At 38.7% G+C, this 22,746-nt stretch overlaps 1 protein-coding gene across 1 annotated transcript in view; it reads left to right on the top strand.

Annotated features, from left to right (window-relative positions):
• LAPTM4B (lysosomal protein transmembrane 4 beta) overlaps positions 1–22,746 on the top strand; it is a 59,325-nt gene that overhangs the window by 9,687 nt on the left and 26,892 nt on the right. Inside the window, exons 2-3 of the mRNA XM_037131084.2 lie at positions 13,221–13,332; positions 22,662–22,735. Coding sequence (XP_036986979.1) covers positions 13,221–13,332; positions 22,662–22,735 — 186 coding nt within the window. The remainder of the gene's footprint in view (positions 1–13,220; positions 13,333–22,661; positions 22,736–22,746) is intronic.

Below are 22,746 nucleotides of genomic sequence, written 5' to 3'. Positions count from 1 at the left end.
GGGGCCAAAAATAAAGTTTGAGGAATACAATTTCAAATTAATAGTAAAACTAAGCTTAAGCTTATTTTTTTCATTAACCTTGAGCTACTAAAATGACATGGCTTGTTGGTTCCACGGTGCAAAGATGGTGAAGCAGTAACACTTGGCACAGGGTAGGTACTGCCATTTGTGTTGATTAACAGTAGAAGGGTTGAGGATTGCAGAAATGGGGGCATTATAGGCTGGAAAAGAGAAGCACTTGAGGGATCACCAGGGGAAGGCCAGATGGGATGCATCAGAATTAGGCCCTTTCTTAGTGAGCTCTCAACCTTCCTGGACTAGAGATGGAATCTTGTCGGTGCCCTAAAGTTGAATGGCTGATTCACACCAGCTCAACTCAGTAGATGGACTCAAACCAGGTGCTAATTTATTAATATTTAGTGGGAAAATATGATAGTCATTGAGATGAATTCTCCTATCCTTAGGCCTGTGTATTTCTTTCCTTCAGAGGACCCTACATTATGACTGTAAAGTGACTTGAGTATTTAGTACCTTTTAATGAAGAGAGCCTGCTATTTCCAGCTTCTCAGAAAAGATAACATTCAGGACTAAAAAGAAGTCTCCAGGCCCGGACAGCGTGTCTTCTTCCAACCATACATAAAGAGAGGCGTTTTTCCTTTGTTCAGGTCTTAGCTTCATTACCCCCCACTCTTATCTCTAGCTGCTAGTGTAGGAGTTTTTTTCCCTGTCCCTTTGTAAGGTAGGATTAAAGTAGGAATCTCTGTTATCTTTTCTCTTTTGTGTTCATATTTACTTAAACCTCTGTGTTTGTTGTAGTATAGATAAAGCTGCTATAGCAGAGAGGTGCAAAAGTGCATATAAATTTATTTGTCTCATATTAACAGTCCAGGGCAGGTAGGCAGACTTTGTTACGAGTTTATCCAGGGACCCAGGCTGATGCCATGCTAAATGTGAAGATTCCTTCAATAGTCGAAGGGGGCTAGTTTCCTTTATTCTCATTTGCATGGTTGGAGACAGCTCGTCAGCACCATGTTTGTGTTCTAGTCTGCTGGGAGGGATAAGGGGCACCTGGAGGACAAGCAACTTGATTTTTTTTTTTTTAAGGATGTGAAATGGAATTTGCACAGATAGTTTTTGCCTATATGTCAGTAACAATAAGACTTACAACTTAGCTATAAGGGAGGCTGGGAGATGGTATCCTTAGCTGGACATTTCTCTATCCAGATAAGCTTATTACTATGAAAGAAGGGGAAGAGTAGATGGGGGGGCATTTACTAGTCTGGCATTTTCTCCAAGATATGCTCCATTAATGGTGTTTTTAATAGACAATTAAAAAATTTTTTTAAAGATAAAATGAAGGTCCCATGAATAGCAATTTCAGTATGAAAACATGTAGTTTTATCTATATAAGATATAAAAGGTAGCTCGTTTTGGATCACAAAAGTATAGTTGCTTATTGGTAAGGCCTTCCCATCTCAGTATGGAGTATACCAGAATGGAGTATCCCATGTTTGCTGCACTAAAAGATTTAACTTAGCCTTTTTGTACCTTATATTCTCTCTTTTCCAGAGGCCAGGCTCTTAACCATTAGTACTTTATACTATTTTTATGCATGGAGTTTAAGTCTCAGTAGTCCATCCTATACTAGGCCCTAGGCTAGGCCTATTTCTTCACATTCAGAGATCCAGAATGTTCAAAACATACTGTTCTTTCCATTCACTCCCCTGCCCTCCAAGGTGCCCAGAGGCCCTTTGGTCAGCATTCCTCTTTCTGATCTTAGCTGGGGGACCACCATCCTTTGCATTCTGTCTCCTGTTCAGACATCTTTCTCATATAGCATGTGGACCCTGTATTCACAGAGTATAAACGGTGTCTCAGCCTGAGAGTGAAGATCAGAACTCTTCCAAGTCCATTCAGAGGTACTGTGATAGCTGCTGCTGGGGTGGCAAATCGGTTTTCTGTTGCTTGCCTCCTGTCACATTGAGAACAGCCATCCAGAACACTCCCTTGAAAAGAACTCTGCGCCTGCTGCCAGGTGACTGGTTGGCAGAGTCAGCCAAGGCTTGTGAATGCAATGTGGTGATGTCTTGGGAGGAGCCTGGGTAACTGGAAGGACTATTTGTGATATTTATAATCACAGGACCAATAATTGTGCCTCAGCCAAATGTGATGTGCACTTTATCTGTTTTTTTTCTGAAGTCTGAGAGTCTTCATCTGTAGGTGTGATGAGGAGGAAAAACTGCTTCAGTAATAAAAAGTGGTATGCGTAGTGGTTTCTTGATTTACTTCATCACCCATGAGGAAGACATGCCAAAAGGGTGGCATTGTGGGCTATGGGGTCAGAGTACAACTTCCATTTTTACTGCTCTATTTTTCCTTTCACAGTATGTAACCCAGAGACTGCTCTTTGGTTTATAGCTCCTGCAACTTAAAATACTGACTTTAATTATAATCCCACTCAAATGACTGGCACAGAGTGACTCATTTTTATGCTTTTGTTCCTTGGACTTTCTCTTAACACTTATTTCTTAGTCATTTTAAGTCTGGTACCCTAAAATGATTTGTGTGGTAATCTTTGTCTCTCAAGATTTCCAAAAGTCGGACTTCCGCCAAGATGGAGGCATAGGTGGAAACACCTTGCGTCCGCGCACAACCAAATCTAAAAACAAAGTTTTAACAATAATAAACACAACCAAACCAATACGGAGTCCGAAGACAACGAAATGCTCAGCTAAACCGGTAAGAGGAGCGAAGCCAGCAGCGGAGCAGGTTGGCAAAAAAGATCCCCGACCAGGTGGTGTGCAAGCAGCCGAAGGCGCAGATCCCAGGTGCGGGCTAGCTGTGGGCAGACACAGGGACGAGGCGCGGCTGGTTGTCTGCGGTCGGTGGAGCATTTGCGTGCAGATAAACCAGTGAAGAGGCGAGCATTGAGACCGCACGATGCAGGGTGGTGGGCTCGCACATTTCCTCTTGGATAAACAGTCCCGGGCGGTGGGACGGACTGGTGAGCAGAGAGGACCGCCATTGCTCCCTCTCTGATCCCACCCCCACATACAGCCTCACAAACCAGCAACCTGGGTGGCCCCGCCCTGGTAAACAACTAAGGTTCCGTTCCTCATACTTAACAGGCACGAACAGACCAAAAATGGCTCAAGAACAGCTCAGAGCCCCAGAGCCGATAAATCTAAGTGATGAAGAAATAGCTAAACTTTCCGATGCATAGTTCAAAACACTGGTGATCAGGATCCTCACAGAACTGGTTAATTTTAGTCACAAATTAGAGAAACATATGAAAGCTAAACTAATTGAAATGAATGGTAATGCACAGGAAACCAACAGTAATGGAAAGGAAACTGGGACTCAAATCAAGGGAGTAGACCAGAAGGAAGAAAAAAATGACCAACCAGAAAAGAATAAAGAAACAAGAATTCAAAAAAATGAGGAGAGGCTTAGGAACCTCCAGGACATCTTTAAACGCTCCAACATCCGAATTAGAGGGGTACCAGAAGGGGGAAAGGCACAGCCACCAGTGGAAAACTTATTTGCACAAATAATAAAGGAAAATTTCCACAATCTGGCAAAGGAAATAGACATCCAGGAAATCCAGGAAGCTCAGAGAGTCCCAAAGAAGTTGGACCCAAGAAGGAACACACCAAGGCACATCATCATTACATTAGCCAAGATTAAAATGAAGGAGAGAATCCTAGAAGCAGCAAGAGCTAAGGGGACTGTCACCTACAAAGGAGTTCCCATCAGACTGTCAGCTGATTTCTCAAAAGAGACCTTACAGGCAAGAAGGGGCTGGAAAGAGGTATTCCAAGTCATGAAACCAAAGACCTACAACCAAGATTGCTCTATCCAGCAAAGTTTTCATTTAGAATGGAAGGACAGATAAAGTGCTTCTCAGATAAGACCAAATTGAAGGAGTTCATCATCACCAAGCCCTTATTATATGAAATGTTAAAGGGACTTGTCTAAGAAACAGAAGATAAAAATATGAACAGTGAAAGGACAGCAAACTCACAGTTATTAACAACCACACCTAAAACAAAAGCAAACTAAGAGGACAGCTAGTTCAGAAGCAGAACTATAGAAATGAAGATCACATGGAGGGTTAGCAATAGGGGAGTGGGAGAAGGAGAAGAGGGGAGAAGGTACAGGAAATAAGTAGCATAGACGGTAGGCAGAAAATAGATAGGGGGAGGGCAAGAATAGTAGGGGAAATATAGAATCTAAAGAACTTGAGACATGTTCATAAACTAAAGGGGGGGAATAGTGGGGGAGGGGTATGCAGGGTGGAGGGGAATGAAGGGGGGAATAGAAGAACTGTAATGGCATAATCAATAAAATATATATATTTTTAAAAAGTCATCTTCCTGTGAAGTCTTTCAGCTGCCACCCCCTTTTCTTCAGGCCACTAGTATAGCAGAATTCCTTTTTGTGCTGAATGGAACATCCAGTGTGTTTGACTGTCTTCCCCACTAGACTACAAGCTACCTCAAGGGATTTACCATTACATATATGTGATGCTTTGCACAGTGCCATGCACACATTTGTTGCCTAGTAGATAACTTTTGAATAGTTTAATTAATGGACATATTATAATCTGTGTTTTACTGGGCTTTTGATATGTGTTTACTCCACTGGACTACTGATCTTTTCGGGAAGGATCCATGTCTCATTCATCTTTGTGTAACCCTGTTTCATGTAGAGTGTTGGGCACAGAGTAGGTGAACTAATTTAGTCAATTTCTTAGGCAGATAAGTAAATTTCATCCTGACCCTCCCCTCCAATATATTTACCACAGTCATTTGAATTGGAATAGCAAGTATCCAAAATTTATTTCAATATCAGAGCATGTAGACAGAGGCTTATTTGAATAAGAAAGCACACTTGGATTAGAATTCTAAAATTTGATTTAAAGAAATTTCAAGTATAAAGTTCAAACTTTCATATCATTTTGATTTGCCCATTGAAGCTGTACCTAAGTGAAAGGCTGTACCAAGTGTACCTAAGCTGTACCTAAGTGTACCTAAGTGTACCTAAGTGAAGTGTACCTTTGTGTGAGTAGATTTTAGAAAAATTTCTAAATATTAGAGTATAAAAATTAGCTAGCTATTTGAAAACAGTATATCAGATTATATTTATATTTTTTTAACTATTTTTACTGTGAATATTGAACACATAAAGTATACAAAATATGAGCAATTATTACCAAACATATACCCATGTATCTACCACCCAAGTTTGACTGTTTTGTTAAAGATTACCCTAGAGAGTACAACACATATCCTTGACTTTTAAAAATCTCACATTAATTGGTACTGTTATTTTCTTTCCGAAAAGTACAAGGATCCAAGATCATTTCCAATTATCTTCAATTGATTTATATGCTATGTACTAGTAAGTTATTGTTTTATAATATCAGTATTCGGTTGCCAACGTAATTATCGTTTTTCTTGTTCTTCATTTCCTGGTACGGTTTTAGCCTTCCATCTGTTACAATTTTTCTTTTGCCCAAAGAACAACACCCTTTAATAATTTCTGAGCTGCTAGTGAGAAATTCCCTTAGTTTTGTCTGAAAGTATCTTTGTTTCGTTTTCATCCTTGAAGAACTTTTTATTTAAAACAATATAAAATTATAGGTAGGCGTTTCCTACCTAACATTTTTAAGATGTAGCTCCATTGCCTTTCTTTTTATTTTGTTTTTATTAAAGCCAGGTGTCAAAGTATTTTCTTCTGTTTTATGCAGCTCATTAATTTTGTTGTAACTGTGTTTAATGGGTTAATAAACTTATTCACTGAGTTCTTAATCTGACTGCTGTATTTTTTTATTCGAGTTTCTATTCTTTTCAAATAAATCATGTCTGTGTGTGTGCATGTGTGTGATTCTAATTCCCTTCCAAAATTCTCATTCTACTTTTTCTTACCTCTTGGAATTTCATGAGCATAGTCACTTTAGAAGGCTTGCTCTTTAACTTCAATATTTAGAGCACCCCTGGTCTGTTTCTGTTGTCTGTTGGTTCTTGTTGTTAGTGTCCCATATTCTGTTTCCTGTATTCTTTGACCCTGTGTTTGAAAATTGAGGAAATAATTTGAGGTATAAGATGATCTTTTTCACCACTAAGGATTTTAATAGCTTCTAGGGGTCTAGCATCTGGGGTTCAAAGTTAGGCTGTGTCTCTGTGAAGGCTTGCCCATTTCTGGTTCACTTTCCTTCATTTGTTAGGTCCCTTCAGGGTCTTCAGGGCCTTAGGGAATTCTGCCTCCACTCCACCCAGCAGGCCTTGTACTCCAGCTTTCTGCACCCTGGCCCAGCAGACTGTCAGGGGTGCTGCTCAGGCTCTTGGCTCTTACTCATCTTTTCTGGAATCAACATATGCCCCAGGGGTATTTCTGCCTTCTCCTGGAACTTGGCCAGTAATTCTTCATTTCCTTGTTAGCTCTCTGATGACTTCTCACAGTTTATATTTTGTCTAGATTTTCTGGTTATCCTTACTGAGAAGATGGGGTTATATTATCTAGTCCACCATTATTGGAAGTGGCAGATCCCTTAATTATTATTTTTTTCCTTTTTCTGAAATCACCTTTATTTCTTTTTCTTTTTATTTTAGGGCTTTTTTTTTTTTTTTTTAAGATTTTATTTATTTATTTTTAGAGGGGAAGGGAAGGAGAGAGGGAGAGAAACATCAATGTATGGTTGCCTCTGGTGAGTCCCCTGCTGGGAACTAGCCTGCAACCCAGGCATGTGCCCCGACTGGGAATCAAACCAATGACCCTTTGGTTCTCAGGCCGGCACTCAATCCACCAAGCCACAGCAGCCAGGGCTAATTATTTTTTTAAAGATTTTATCTGTTTATCTTTAGAGGGGAAGGGAAGGGAAGGAAAGGAAAGGAAAGAGGGAGAGAAATGTCAAGTCTATGGTTGCTTCCTGTGTGTCCCCTGCTGGGAACTGGCCTGCAATCCAGGCACATGCCCTGACTGGGAATTGAACCGCAATCCTTTGGTTTGTGGACCCGCGCTCAATCCACTGAGCTACACCAGCCAGGCCCCTTAATTATTATTATTCTATTTTATTCTCACATTTCTCCCTCATTTTACCCATTTCCAAGTTTTGATTGAATACCCAGCCAGATTGGTTTGTCATTGGTCATTTTCTTATTACTAATTATGTCTCTTTAGAGATTCAGGTTTAATAATAATATTCTGTAACATTCTAATAAAAATATTCTGTAATATAACTAAGAATATTCTGTAATATATTTCATATGAAAATATTTTTGAGGTTTTTGAATACTTTCTCCTGACTTTAAAAGCAGTTAGATATTTTGGAAAAGACAAAAAGGTATAATGATCGTTAAAGGTACAAGTCATCTGCAAACATACCACTTGTTTATAACATTGTATGTTTTATTGCTTTTAGTCTTATTTATACATGTGAGCCAATTCTAAATATAAATAATAAAATTAGAATTACATAACATTTTTATAGTGCGGTTTTCATTTAACAGTATACTGCATGTTTTCTGCCATTAATATTTTTTAATGCAATTTTTTGTTGCTTACTTAGGATTCTGTTACATGGTTGTAATATTATTTAGCCATTCTCCTACTTTTAAGTTTTCATAATAGATAAGTCCTCAGCAATCATTTTTGGACACAACTTTTTGTGCTAATTTCTGATTATTGTGTCATTGCTATCATAGTGGGTTTGAGTGTTCTTAAGTTTCTTTTATTGTGGCTTTAAAATTTTTTTTTTAATTTTAAACATTTTATTTATTTATTTTTAGAGAAAGGGGAAGGGAAGGAGAAAGAGAGGAAGAGAAACATCAGTGTGTGGTTGCCTCTCACATGCCTCCTACTGAGGACCTGGCCTGCAACTCAGGCATGTGCCCTGACTGGGAATCCAACCACGACCCTTTGGTTCGCAGCCCTCGCTCAGTCCACTGAACTACACCAGCCAGGGCCTGTTGAGGTTTTTTAAAAGTGATAGTGACATTTTACATTTTTAGTTGTTTAAATTCAAGCTGTAGGTCTTACTGTTCATTTAGGATCTGATATAATAGGAGTGAAGAGTACTTTGGATTCCTGGAGAATAAACAAGGGCCTAAACACCACTTGCGTGTTAGACAGAAGTTGAATTTATTTAAATACATACGGAAGTAGTCATTGTCAAGAACAAGGAAAAGATATGTGGTACAACGGGAACACTTTGTAAATAGAATAGGAGGAATAGTTTGTACATAACCTACCAAAACAGATGAAGAAAGTCCAGATGTGAGTGAGCATTAATTGAGTGAGAAAATAAATAATGCTCTTTCTTGCTTTATATTAGCAGTGGTCATTACATAATCTGCTTCTGGCAAATCTTACCATCTTCTTAGTTCTCATTTGTGATGATGTTTCATTCTTAGAATGGATGATTTTCAGTTTCTCTCTCTTGAGAAGTACTTCAGTCTCCAGTGTTTGTGGGACTTTGACTTGTATTTGACCTTTTCCATCTGACTATGTTTAGTTGTTACCATCACCATCCTATCCCCCACTTCTTTGCACAGACCTAGGTCCTCATGGATCACTCTGTTACCCTACAGCATTCACATCATCTATGCTGTACCAAATTCCCATCCGACAATTGGGGTTTACATAATTATGCAGTATGTATGTGTCAACACACACCTTCTGTTGTGAAGTAGTCTGTGATTAAAGGAGTACAGTGGTGAGTCATTTGTGCCATGTAACGACCTTATTGTCACATCTTCTTTGTTTGTTTGTTTGTTTGTTTGTTTATAGAGGTGTAAGGGAAGGGAGAAAGAAATATCAATGTGTCCTTGCCTCCTGCACGCCCCCTACTGGGGACCTGGCCCGCAACCCAGGCATGTGCCCTGACTAGGAATTACACCGGTGACCCTTTCTTTGGTTTGCAGGCCAGTGCTCAATCTGCTGAGCCATACCAGCCAGGGCCACATCATCTTTTTTATTAAAAAAAAAAAAAAAGATTTAATTAATTTATTTTTAGACAGAAGGGAAGGGAGGGAGAGGGAGAGAGACCTCAATGTGTGGTTGCTTCTCACGTGGCCCCCAGTAGGGACCCGGCCCAAAACCCAGGCATGTGCCCTGACTGGGAATTGAACTGGCAACCCTTTGGTTCACAGCCCACGCTCAGTCCACTGAGCTACACCAGTCAGGGCCCACATCTTCTTTTTATATGTCTTCTTTCTCTGGACTGGCTCATGAAGAATAGGGGACCTGGAAGGAGACTTGGCCCCAGGACTGTGATCTGTGGCTTGTGATGACAGAGAGAAAGGCAGTAGGGCTAGAGGTACTGGAACAGATGGTAGTTAACTGGAGTAGGTAGGGCACAGCCAAGTCCCTGTAGGAAGAACAGTGTTGTCAGGAATGATGTGATGTATTTGGAGACTGAGCTGGAGAGAGCAGGAATGTACACAACACTAGATATCAATCAGGCTGTCAGAACTTGAGCAGGCAAACAGAAAAACAGAGGGCAGGCCTGCATACCAAAGATTGAATGCAAAGAGGATTAGAGGGTAGATGGACAAGCTACAAGTAGGATTATTTGGACTTCTGCAAGGACTTTTCAGTACTTTGTATCTAAAATCAGCCTTGTCATAGTCCTTCAAGTGATCTTCCTATTTCTTATAACGACAAGCTATATATTGTCACCCAGGCTTGAAATCTCAGAGCCATGTTTGCTTTTTATTTTTGCCTCTAGTCACTTTCTAAGTCTCTAATTAAATTCTGCCTCCTTGTGAAAAGTCCTTGAGGTTCAAACCATGGCTTTTTTGTCCCTTCCACACATAGGACCTAACAAAGTCACTTAGCCTCTCAAGCTAACCTGTAAGATGACAGTCTTACAGGGTTGGCATGAGAATTAGAGACAAGTGGATAAAACCCTTACTAGGTCCCGGCCAGACTATTGCAGTAGTCTCCAGATTGGTTTCCTGTACCCATTTTAGCCTCCCGGCCTCTTTCCAGCCTAACTTCCTAGTGCTGTAGCTCTGATCATGTGATATCACCCCTCAAAAACCTTTTAGGCCTCTTCATGAACTATTTGAATAAAGTCCACATTTTTATCCTGGTTTTGAGGACCTGCCACCATCTGGCCCAGCCTGCACTTCTAGTTTCATCCCCTATCAACTTCCCTCCTTATACTGTGTTCCAACCAAATTGAATTAATTGCTATTTTCAGTACGGGGCCCTGTCCCAGTGGCCTTACTCATATTGGAACTTGTTCTTTTCCATGCCTCTGAGGGTTCCAGAACCTTCTCCTCTTCCTAGTCCCTGTCCAAATGCTACCACAGTTGCACCTCTCAGCAACCCCGTCTCAGCCTCAAATTTACCCGTATTTTTCGCACCATAAGACACACAGGTTTTAGAGGAGGAAAGTAGGAAAAAAAATTTTGAAGCAAAAAATGTGGTAAAATAATTAGTAACATAAATAACATAGTATTTCACCAATGTAAATGTGAACAGAACTTAACAGCAGCATTAACAACCATTATTCCTCCCAAATTGGGGGGTGGAGTGGGTCTTATAGTCCAAAAAATAAGCTAAGTAATGTCTTCCTCTAAACTTCCATTCTTTATGCTTTGTGTTATTTGAGTCTGTGGCTTGTATAAACTCAAGTTCTGAGTCCAAGCATTTAGCAAATACCTGATCTATTGTAGGCTATTAGTAAATGTGTTATGATAAGTAAGTCAGGCAAGGGGATAAAAACAGGCTGATTAAGAGGTGAAGGGTGTGTTGAAACTGAAGGGACAGAAAAGCAGCTGTATAACATTGGCTCAGAAGATCTGGGATTCAGGCAATTTTCTGATGCCAGCCAGGAGGTTTTAGATGATTCTTGTTCAGGTGAAGAGCTAAGGGAACTAAATTTTTTAAAAGATTTTATTTATTTTTTGATGGTGAAAGGTTGGGAGAAGAGAGGGAGAGAAACATCAGTGTGTAGTTGCCTCTCACATGCCCCCCACTGGGGGCCTGGCACACAGTGCAGGATTGTGCTTTCACTGGGAATCGAACCAGAGACCCTTTAGCTCACAGGTTGGCATTCAATTCACTGAGCCACACCAGCCAGGGCAAGGGAACTAATTCTACTGGCTATAATATATGCCAGTTACCTTACTAGGTGTTTTATGTAGTTTACTCCTTTGAACCCGAACCAGATCATATTCTTCCTTAATATTCTTCACCAATGACTTGTTATAGTTATACAATCTGAACTCCACACCTAGCCCTTTGGGATCCCCAAATCTGGACCTACTGCACCACCTCCTCACTTTCTGTCTTCTTGTACCTTCCTTACTCCACCTCTTCATGAATCCCAAATTTGTGTCTTTCCTTTCCATCCTTAAAATTGACCCCATTACTATAACAAGAACAAATGCATTGCCTTTGTATGGTACTTGACTTTTTCAAAACACGTTTCAAGGTTATTTCATCTGATCTTATTTCAGTCTGTCATCTTTTGGACTGCCTTCTCCAAAGGTAAGAGTATGGAGGCAACGAAATGCCAGGAAAACTCGGCAGTTCCTCAGAGAACGTTGCCCAAGTGTTGTGTGCCAGTTGTGGTACTAGCTTGTACCTTTCATTAATCCTTAGAAATGTTCTGAAAAGTTTTCTGTAACTAGAGTTTTGCTAAGAGTTTTAGTAATCACAGTCTTTAAAATGTGCTAAGTTTTTAGGATCTTTGGAGAGAAATAAGAAATGTATAGTTCTGAAACACTAGGAAGGGTGATTGGTGGATAAGGAATAAGGGGTGTTTGCTTTTCACTTTATACCCTTTTGCATCTCAATTTTTAATCACATACTTGTATCTATTTAAATTCATTATGTATGTATACTCTGGGAAATTGCTATTCTCATTTTTATAATTATATTTTTTCAAAAAGCAGTTAGACCATATTAGGCAATTTGGAAGATAGAGGCAGAAAAAAAATTATTCCAAATCCTGTGGTAGTGCTGACAATTTGGGATTGCCATTTAAAAATGGATTCCAGAGTGGACATTTTGTAAAGCAGATAACTTGACTCTTTAAACCTCTATTGTAAATAAGTGTTTCCAAATATGGCTTTTGTAGTAGGTAATTCTTTAGCTAATAAAAGAATCTTCTACATATGAAGATTATTTCTCTCTTCTCTTCATTTTAACAATAGTGAAACATAGAGCTTTTTCATAGTATATAAACCTAGAAATAAGGAGAAATAACAACCCAGTCTCCACCCAAACCATAGCTAACTCTGGAACACCTTCCCTGCAGCAGTTGGTATGTGTGCAGAGCACGCAGCAAGGGCAGATAGGTGCAGAAGTAGAATGGTCAGATTTTTGAATTGGTTGGATTGAGGGGACAAGGAAGGTGGCGAACCCAAAGATAATCAGGTTTCAAATAAGACAGAAGACATTTAAGAGATTATGTTTTAGAATTGAAATTTCTGGATTCAAATCCCATTTCTACAATTTGTTGACTGCCTGATCTTGGTCAGCGTTCTTGACCCCCTGAGCCTCAGTTTTCTCATCTATAAAATGGGGATAATATAGCACATACTTATCTTAGGCTGTTGCAGCGCTTAAAAGAGAAGATCCCCATAAAGTATTTTAAGCATCGTGCCTGAGTGTTTTCCATGCTTAATTATTAACGGTGATGCTATTTTTTAAGATAGAGAACAGAAGTGCAAAGTGGGAGATACTATGGACAGTGATTTCCACTCTAATGAGCTGAGTTTGAAGTTTACAAGGGAAATTTATTCAGCACTATTTAGGAGGAAGAATTTTGGGCCCAGGACAGAAAGGGGCTTGTGTGTGCTCCTGCAGGATTAAGGATTCTGGCTCTGCCACTAAGTTTGGCATTCATTTTCTGGTACTGTTTTATAGATGGTCCCAAACTGCTGATTGTCTCAGCTTGTGAAAATGTTTTATTACCTGCAAAAACTTGGAGTTGATCATTAGTGTATGTGGCTTACTGCTTAAAAGATTTTGTGCTTTTCCAGCCACTGGCTGCTGCAGCATATGTTTATGCTGGTTGTTCACTGCAGTAGGGTGCCAGCTATGTGAGCAGTGAGGTGAAATCCATGTATCGCCTGGGCACTGAGCCATGTGCCCTTGACTTCATCTGAATGGACTGGCATGGTGTCTGCCATGGGAATGTTTTATAGGAACTGTATGCCGAGTATGTTACTTAACGTTTTTCTCTTTCTTGTTGTATGTAGATCCTCAATGTCGTGGTGCTGTTGATTCTGTTGAGCGCCCTGGCTGATCCAGATCAGTACCACTTTTCAAGTTCTGAACTGGGAGGTGACTTTGAGTTCATGGATGATGCCAGTAAGTATATCACATGGCAATTGTAGATATTTTGGTATTTTCGAGGGCAGGGAATCTGGCTTCCATTTCTTCCTATTAAATTACAAATATTGACTTGTGGGCCCATTTGAACTGATATTCAACTTTCCATCATCACAAATCAGATCAACAAGTATTTATGTACTGCCCTCTGTTCTAAATACAAGAGTCTAAATGAGATCCCCCCCGCCTTTTTTTTTTTCATCTTATGTTAACTTGCCCGTTTCAAAAATTATTGCTTTGTCATAGTCTTTTTGTTACCCTGGCCTTTTGGTTTTGGGGGGAGGAGTGGGCTGTAAATCACAGGACAGAAGGTTAAAAGGATAATGCATCTTATTGCGCCTCCTATTGTTTTAGTATGTACCTTCCTTCCTTCCAGGAGGTGATCATTCTTTATTTTAGAAACTATGTTGGTTGTTGTTTGGTGGATTTGGGGCCTTTTTCTGATGAGTAGAAACATACATACATGGGGGGATGTAAATGTGGGGTAAATTGGAGAAAGCCAGGCACCCAGTTCTAAGATCACAGAAATCTGACTATATTATAGTTAGAGTCACACTGTGTCCGTGCAAGCTGAAAGGAGCCTTGCTCTGCATAATCCCAAACAAAAGGTCACACAAATTTATTTCTCCTTGGCTTTGGAGAACTTGAAATACATTTGAAAAAACTGTTGCTCGGACAAAGTAAGTGGGAGATTGGCTCAAGATGCAATTTTAGAGATAGACTGGGAGTATTTGTTGATCTTAAACAGACAGCCAGATAGTTCTTCAGCAAAATGGATTTATTCCAGAACAACAAAGAATTGCAATTTATAACATAGACTCTAATGCTGAATCACCTGCAAATTCAGAGAAAGGAGATCAAAACATGTGAAAAGGAAATGTAAGACAAAGAAAGTTAAAAAAAAAGATTCACCCAAGTGAATATCCACTCTTCTGTACCTTTATAATGTGATTTGAGTGATAGTCTTAAAAGTAATTACAAAGTATTCACTCCTTTCAAATATATGAAATATGAAACTTAAAATTCACTGGAATTAATATTCAGTGAATAGGACAGTATAAAACATTTAGTGTTTTAAATTCTTAAATGCCAGCAAGCCTTTGAAGTTACCTGAATTAAGCCTGTAGTGTCAGATAGTCATTACCCAGCTTTAATCTGTGGCAGTTAGAGCAAAGCATGAGGTGCTGCTGTTTGATTCAGGTAGAACCATAGCTGCATCATTCAAAACTTTTTCTAACCTCAGTTACCTTAGGGGGAATCCTGCTACAGAAACAGTGAAAGATCGTTTTAAATGTCAATCAAACACTATATTTATAGGTTAGTCTTTTAACTCGGGGGAAGAAGGCAGAGAGATATTAATTTAATATTAATGGAATTCATTATCCTCTCTGGAAGAATTTGTAAGAGAGCAGGGTTATTCAGAATAGAGAGAATGAGCAAAGCAACAGCAGACGTCACGTCTAAGTCTGATAAGGTCAGGATAATATAGTGCCTATACTTAGGACATGTTAGGAAGCAGTGGTGGGGAAAGATGATGGATATAAAGTGTCTCCTGGTTCCGCCTTCACTGAGTGACCATATATGGGTAACTATAAATTTTTGATGATTTTTATGACCATTTCCTTCCTCAGGCCAGGTGTATCTACCCAGGGAACAATATAAAAATAAGGTTGACCAGAAACACAAATCTTCAAAATTCGGAAAAATCTATAGAATTGAGTGGGAGAGGGAAGAAAAGAATGGTCATCTGGGGCTTTCCCTGTGGCTGTTGGCACCACAGAGTAAGGCCCAACTTGCTCTGTCACTCAGAAGGGGTCCCAGGCTGCCTGTCTGCTCTGTGTTCCACATCCTCTAACAAGCTTGGCAGTCTGCACAGCTTGTCCTCTTGTGTCCTGATGGTCTTGAGGAAATAGGCACATGTATGCAAGAGCAGGGGAAGCTGAGCCAAAGGAACCGTTTTGGCCCTTTATTTTCATCCATTCACCCTTCTGTCCTTCCGTCCTTTCATCCTTTCATGTGTCCTTTAAATCACTAGGGATAGTGAAGGTAACGGATAACCAGGGCCAGCTCTAGACCTGAAGGAGGACTGGGAAGCTGGGGTCACTCACTGGAGCTGGGAGTGAGAGTCATATAGTTAGTATCTTAATGAGACATGGTGACCTTTGGTCTAGGGCTACAGCCAACCCAGGGTGACCTGACAGCAGGTGGTAGCCTGGCTCTCTGCTTTCTTCTCTCTCTCTCTGATCTTGTCTGAGCTCCTCACTGGCTGAACTGAGCTGAAGGCAGAAGGTAAGGGAGCCCTGTCGATAGACCATGTAACAGGTCAACCTCTAGGCAGGGAAATGGTTAGTGAAGAGTGGATTTGGAAAGACAAATGGAAGACATTTGGTAGATTATTCACCTACTTATCTGAATGTTCCACTTAACCACACTGTTTTGCCAGGTATACATTTCCTTTCTTTGCCTACAAGAATACCGTGAAAAAAAGTTTGCTTAAGCCCTGGCTGGTATAGCCCAGTTGATTGGAGCATCATCCTGTAAACTGAAAGGTCACAGGTTTGATTCCCAGTCGGGGCACATACCTAGGTTGCGGGCTCAGTCCTCAGTTGGGATGTGTGTGGAAGGCAGCCAGTCAGTGTTTCTCTCACGCTGATGTTTCTCTTTCTCTCTCTCCCTTCCTTCCCCTTTCTTTATTATCAAGATGCATGCCCTCAGGTGAGGATTTTAAAAAGTTTGTTCAATGTCCTTTTAAAATTAGATATGTTAAGGCTATGTAATCTCTTGATTTGTTTGAGGTCCTAATTTGCTAGTGGTTGAGCAGGAACTAAATTATCTCAGGCAGCCAGAGCGCCGCCTCCTGTGTTCCTAACGCACCGACGCCTCCCTGATGATGTAGTCTGTTGTTTGCATTTTAGTGTTTTTGAAATCAGAGTAAGATTTACAGTTTAGCATAGATTTACTGTGAGAGTCATTTTTTCCTCCAAATTTTTATTTTGGAAAAATGAAAACCTTTCAGAAAAGTTTCAGGTACAGTGTACACCAATTTTGCTTTTTTCATTAGCAGTCATTTGGTGTTCCTCATTCTTTTATAGAATTATCTCTTATTAAATATTGAGTAGGCATAAAGCACTATTTATAAAATATTTATAAAACATATCAAATAATGGTGCTGCAAGTACTTGGGTATCCACCACTTGACTTAAGAAATTGATTTTTACCGTACTTTCCAAAGAGCCCTACATGTCCCTTCCTGATTGCACATTCTTTCCTCTGACCTCAGAGATAGCTGCTCTTCCAAACTGCTTTTCTTTATAGACTTCCCACATCCATTTGTATTACTAATTGATCTAGTTTAATTTTCATGTGCTTGAACTTTGTATAACTGATGCAAGTAGACAAGGATCTTCTTTGATGAAAAACTTATTCACACTTGTTACAGATGGTAAAGACTTTATTCAAGAGGGCCCACTACAGTGGGGTTTTTCTAATGGGGAAGAGAAATCTCCACTCCCACCCCAACAAGCACATATGGAGGTTTCTAACCAAGGAGCGGGGTCGGGGTCTGTGACTGGGAAAATGCTAAGAGGAAGCATCAAGGTCAGACAAACTCATTGTGATTCTTGCTGAAGTCAGGCCAGGGTGATAAGTTCTTATAGGGTAGGGGGTAAGGAATTTGAACAGATATTAGGGTGATCAGATACCAAGGGTGGGGGATTTTTTCAATAAACTGACAGCAGGATTCTTGCAAAAATTGGACTAAATGGGTCAAGGATAGGGTTCAGGGTGTTTGGTCAGAGGAAGAGAGTCTTAGTTTTGTCAGCATCTAATTGAGAAAACCTAATCTGCTTCCTGCTGCAAGGGAATCTGGAAAATGTAGGTTTTGGCTTTCTAGTTTGTGCAGAATCCCAAGACACATTAGAAGGCAGAATGAGTGCCTGCCCAGTGCCGATTCACCATATTCCCAGCAAGTATGTTTTGTCAGTAGTATAAGGTAAGGTAAAGCTAACGCTGTCTCTTTTTCAGATATCTATGCTTTAGCATCAACTTGTTCAGATCTCAGGAAAACCCCTTGTAAATTTTGACTATGTAAGACTTTACTGATTATCTTAGGGAGAAGTAGTATCTTTATGTGTTGTATTTTGACTAGTTACATCTTTTTATTTTTAATGGCTTTATTAAGGTATAGTTTATATATCAATAATATGCCTATTTAAATTGGAAAATTCAATGATTTTTCATAAGTTTACAGAGATAATGCAATTTAAAAAAATATCTAATTACAATTTATGCCTTTCCATTTAGGGAAGCACTCCATAGTAGTATTTTCAAAATTGTCTGTGTAGAACATGTATATTTTTTTTATTAATTTTATTTCCTTCTCTTCAGTTCTAGTTGAACATTTGGTTCTTCAGTGAACATAATCACAAAAATCTAAATGCTGTTTATTGGTTTTTCTATTATATAAGTGACCTTTATGCAACTTAATTATAATTGTCACTATAAATCTGTCAGTATAAAAGTGTGGCTGGCAGCTGATTTCTTTATTTTAGAAAATGAGAAATTAAGAGATTCTCTAAGTTTGACATTTAACTATATTACTTAGTTATTAATTATTACTTAGGTATATTAGTTAACTAATCCTTCCTAACTTTTTGTAGCTTATTTTAAACTTTTAGGTCCTACAACATGGATGAACCTTGAAAATATTATGATAAACGAAAGAAACCTGACAAAAGGCCACATATTGTATGATCTTATTTATATACAATGTATAGAATAGGCAAACCCATAGAGACAGAAGGTAGATTAGTGGTTGCCAGGGGCTGGAGAGAGGAGCGGCTGCTTAAGGGTTTGGGGTTTTTTGAGGGGGGAGGATGGAGAATGAAAATACTCTGTAATTAGTGGTGACGGCTATGCAACTTTGTAAATATACTAAAAGAAACCAGCGATTAAAAGAGTGAATTTTATGGCATGTGAATTCTAGCTCAGTAAAAATAATTTTATGAGGAAAAATAAGACCCAGCACAAATACCCATACCCTCTTATAAAATCTTTAGCATTCCTCTTGGCCGAAAATACTGCTGCCACCTCTGGAATCCCCTAGCTCTTCATTTGTTACCACTTAATTGAAATTTTCTTTTCCCTCTTCTGAGTACATGCTAAGCATCTAAGAACAAAGACTATATCCTGTTAATCTTTGTAGTGCCACAATATTTCATGTTACATGAATATTAAATGTTCATGAAATAAATTTTGGGTTTAACACTTAAAGTTGTAAATTAACAAGTTACAAAAAACTCTTCTGTATGAATATACTTAAATAAAAAGTTTTAAATAGTCACCATACACATTCAGAAAGCATATTAGAACCTCCCTTCTGTTTTAGGGGAATATAATTATGCCTTATTTCTTATTCTTCCCTAAGCTTTTAACCTCAGAATGTGAGACCCTAGAGTGGGGACTTGAACTTGAGTTTTCTGTTTGTCCCTGTGGGGTTTGGGACTCTGTATTTTGGTCTGAGTAGTTCATACTGTTGCTGTGAATTTAGCTGAAAATCATACCCTCTAGACTTAATGGTGAGAATATACCCCCAAAACCGTTTGTTTCCATGATCCTTAGTGCCAGAAATGTTACCGAAAATTACAGAAAATTGAGACATAAGAATGACTTATGATTAGAGAAGTAGGATGTGGGAACATAAATCAGGAAGTTATGTAGTTAGCTACAAGTTTTTTGGGAAGGAAACAAATCCAAGAAATAGAAGGGAAAGTAGAATTCAAAATACGTTGTTTATTAAACAAAGGCATTTCAGGACTTCTTTATATTCCTATTCTATTTCAATGGTTAACTGACCAAGTATCAGGAGACATTTTTTAATTATGCCTCTTGTGGTCTGTAGGCTAGATTTTCTTAGGATCCTTTTCATATGTGAACTGCATTATTGAGCAGGCATTCAGCTGAGGAAACAGTGCGGCGTCAGTGTGCTCTGACTTCGGCTCATGGAGCTGCCGTGCACAGAGTAAGCGAAGGGTATTGCTGTCACTGAAGAGTACCATTGCTGGTTGCAAAAATCACTATATTTTTGTTAGACCCATTTCGTCAATTGCTTGTGACAATTAAAAAATGAAATTTAATTCTTCAGAGTAACTCTCATTTACCATGGTGTGCTACACGTTATTTCAGAGGAATTGCCGTGCCAGGAGGTTAAATGTGCTACCGTAGCCCATTTTACCTTACTTACTCTGTGTGTATTCAATTTATACTTTGGTTCTACCTCAGCTATTTCACATGCTTGTGATATATTTAGTTTCTTCAGTGTGGTTGGTGTAATCATTTATAGCAATAGAACTTTGAAAATTTCCTCTTAAAATTAACATCTTTATGGTAAATAGTATCTTGTGTGAGTGGTGATATGATACTTTATTTTATGACTTTCATTTTATTTGTACTTATAAAATTCTTGATTTTATATTCTTTGAAAAAGGTGGATACTTGAAGTTTTTCATGCTTATGTGAAATTTAGTTCTGGGGTATCTTTTATTTTCAGTCTAGGAATATAATTCTTATGAAGATTGTTATTTTTGTCATTTTAATAAAGGTTATTACTATTTTTATTTTTTAATAATTCCTTGAGTTTGCTTATTTGTTTATTATTTTTAAGATCTGTGAGGTCGTCAGAGAATATCCTACGATAGGCTGGCTTCCATAAAATTAATTTTCTTTTTCATTATAAAATATGCCTGCACAGAATTTAGAAATCATAAAAGTAGACATAGAAGCAAGTAGTAAACTTCTGCCTGAGTTTAAGTTTCAGAGATTGCAGTAAATTCTAATAGGCTTTGACATAATAATTGCTTATTGGTGTCTTAATTCTTTTTAGAATATCATTTACCACTTACTAGCTGGGCAGCCTTGGGCAAGTTACGAGCCTTTTCTTAGTCATCTTTATCTTCTCTGTAATGAGGATATAATAACAGTACTTTCCTCATAAGTTTGCTATAAGGATTAAATGAAGTAACAATAGTTAATTCACTGAGGAAAAAAATGGAGTAAAGAGAAAGTAGACAGTGTACATTCTCCTATGTCCATAGCTTTATGAAAGAATAAAAATATAGTACCCTCATTGCTTCATATGTAAATGACTGCACTAGAATGGGTGTATGCACTTACTGTAGCTGGGTGTGTAAATGGAGACTTTCCCTTTGCATTTAAAGCATTTAAAATGCATTCAAATTTATTCCCTCCATTGGCTCTACAAGAATCCTATGAGGCATAGATAAAATTTTTTTGTAAGTACCTCTTTCCTCACAAGAGGGAAAAGGTAAATTAATTTAGCATTGAAATTTTAAAATGAACTATACAATATGTATGTATCCTGAAAGAAATCATGTCTTTTTACTGGTCTGAGGTTATAATATAAACTTCATATTTTTTCTTTTTTGAAAATCATATTTCATTCTAATAAAAATCATCAGCATTCTTATAAATTTACTGCATTAACTCTCTAGACCAATTTGAGGGAACTTTTTTTTTCTGAGGTGGAAATGGTCTTTGCTGACACGTTTGCATAGCTGTCCTAGAACGTACTTCCACCCTGTGCTTCTGTTTGTAAATCCTCCTGCTTAAAGTGTTCTCTTAGCTCTGAGGACACAGAGAGGATGGTGCTAAAACTAGAATACTACTTTCTTTCGGAGAAGTAACCTGTAGGAAGAGGCAGCCCAGGTTGGTACACTACTGAAAGCCGAAGTAGATGCCGTTTGCATAGGAGACAGAGCCAGAGACTGAAATCGTGAGAGCAGGATTAGTCATGGTTCAGCCTTTTGTGCAAATGCTCTCAACAAATTACATAACCTCCAAGCTCTGGTTTCATAATCTGCTCTGTGAGAACAGTAACATCTACCTCGGAGTGGGGAGGACTAAATGAGATGTCTGTGGAATGCCGTGGAAACCGTCAGCACTGGGCAGATACCCTGCTACACGGTTTTTGTGCTCTCTCGGTGTGAGTGAAAACCCCACGCGTCAGCTTCAGAAACCCAGTCACACCCTACTTCTCTAATCAGAGTATCCTAAAGGTATGGTAGCGTGACCTCTTGAATAAGTAAGTGTTCAGTGAGTACCTACTATGATGTAGATATTGTTCTAGACTAGCATGTTCAACAAACAGAAAAATAATGTTCTTTAAGCATAGATGTAAATTTTCTAGTAGCCACATTAAAAAAGGTAAAAAGAAACAGGCAAGATTAACTTTAGTAATATAACTCATTTAACTCAGTACCATTTATCCAAGATATTATTTCAGCATATAGTCAGTATTAAAATCATTAATGAGATTTTTTTTTTGTATTAAGTCCTTGAAATTTGGAGTATATTTTAATCATACAGCAGCACATCCCAATTCAGAGTAACCTCATTGCAAATGCTCACTGTCCACATGTGGCTAGGAGCTACTATATTGGCTGTCTGTCCGCTTCTCAATGTTGGGACTGTAGTTGTGAAGGAGATACAGAAAGTCCTTTCCCTCAGGAAGGTTCCTCCAGCAGAGGGAGATGGACAGTGCACAACAAATATGGACAAGACAATAGTGATAGGTGCCACAAAGAAGATAAAGTACTATGTGGGAGTGTCTGGGAGGGAAGCTCTTTTGGAGTTGTTGACATTGAGCTGAGAGACCTGTGTGGTTAAAAAGGCAGAGCTAGTTGTGTGAAAATATGAGGCACAATTCTTCTAGTCAGTGGGAATTGCCATAAGGTGGGACGACCTTGCTGTGTGAAATGAACCAAATAGTATGGCTGGATTATAGTGAGCAAGGAAGTGTGGGATAAGGTCAGACAAGGTTGGGCAAGTAGACCTGCTTTAGAATAAGCAGACATGAAGGCCATGATTAAGAAACTGAGGTTTTATTGGGAAGCCAGTGGAGGTAAGTTTTAAGAGGGACACAAGATACATGAGTTTGTAAAATGTAAGTTAGAATCCTACATGTTAAAAAAAACCAAACCGATGTATAATTCAGCTGACCAGATGACCAGCTGTTTAAATGTATCTGAAACCAATATCTCTTTCACATTTTTGAAATAAACTTATATGTAAGTCAGTCTCTTATCAATAGGTGTTTATATGATTTAGGGAGAATATCTTTTGAGCACTTTATTTTCTTTAACTATCTTAAATTCCCAAATAACTCTGGTGTTTTACTTAGTATGAAGTGCTCACTTATAATTGGTTTATAAACAAAAAATGCCTTTGAGGAAAGACTAAAAAGAGTTTAAACAATGGATCTACTCATTTTTTTTTTTTTTACTCTTTGGCAGACATGTGCATTGCTATTGCAATTTCTCTTCTCATGATCCTCATATGTGCAATGGCGACTTATGGAGCTTACAAGGTAAGCAGCTT

This window comes from Artibeus jamaicensis, unplaced genomic scaffold (assembly GCF_021234435.1).
Source record: "Artibeus jamaicensis isolate MK-2021 breed Jamaican fruit bat unplaced genomic scaffold, CSHL_Jam_final scaffold_916, whole genome shotgun sequence".
Classification (NCBI taxonomy): Eukaryota; Metazoa; Chordata; class Mammalia; order Chiroptera; family Phyllostomidae; genus Artibeus; species Artibeus jamaicensis.
Note: the sequence above shows the minus strand (reverse complement) of the source record. Positions and strands in the feature narration are given on the sequence as shown.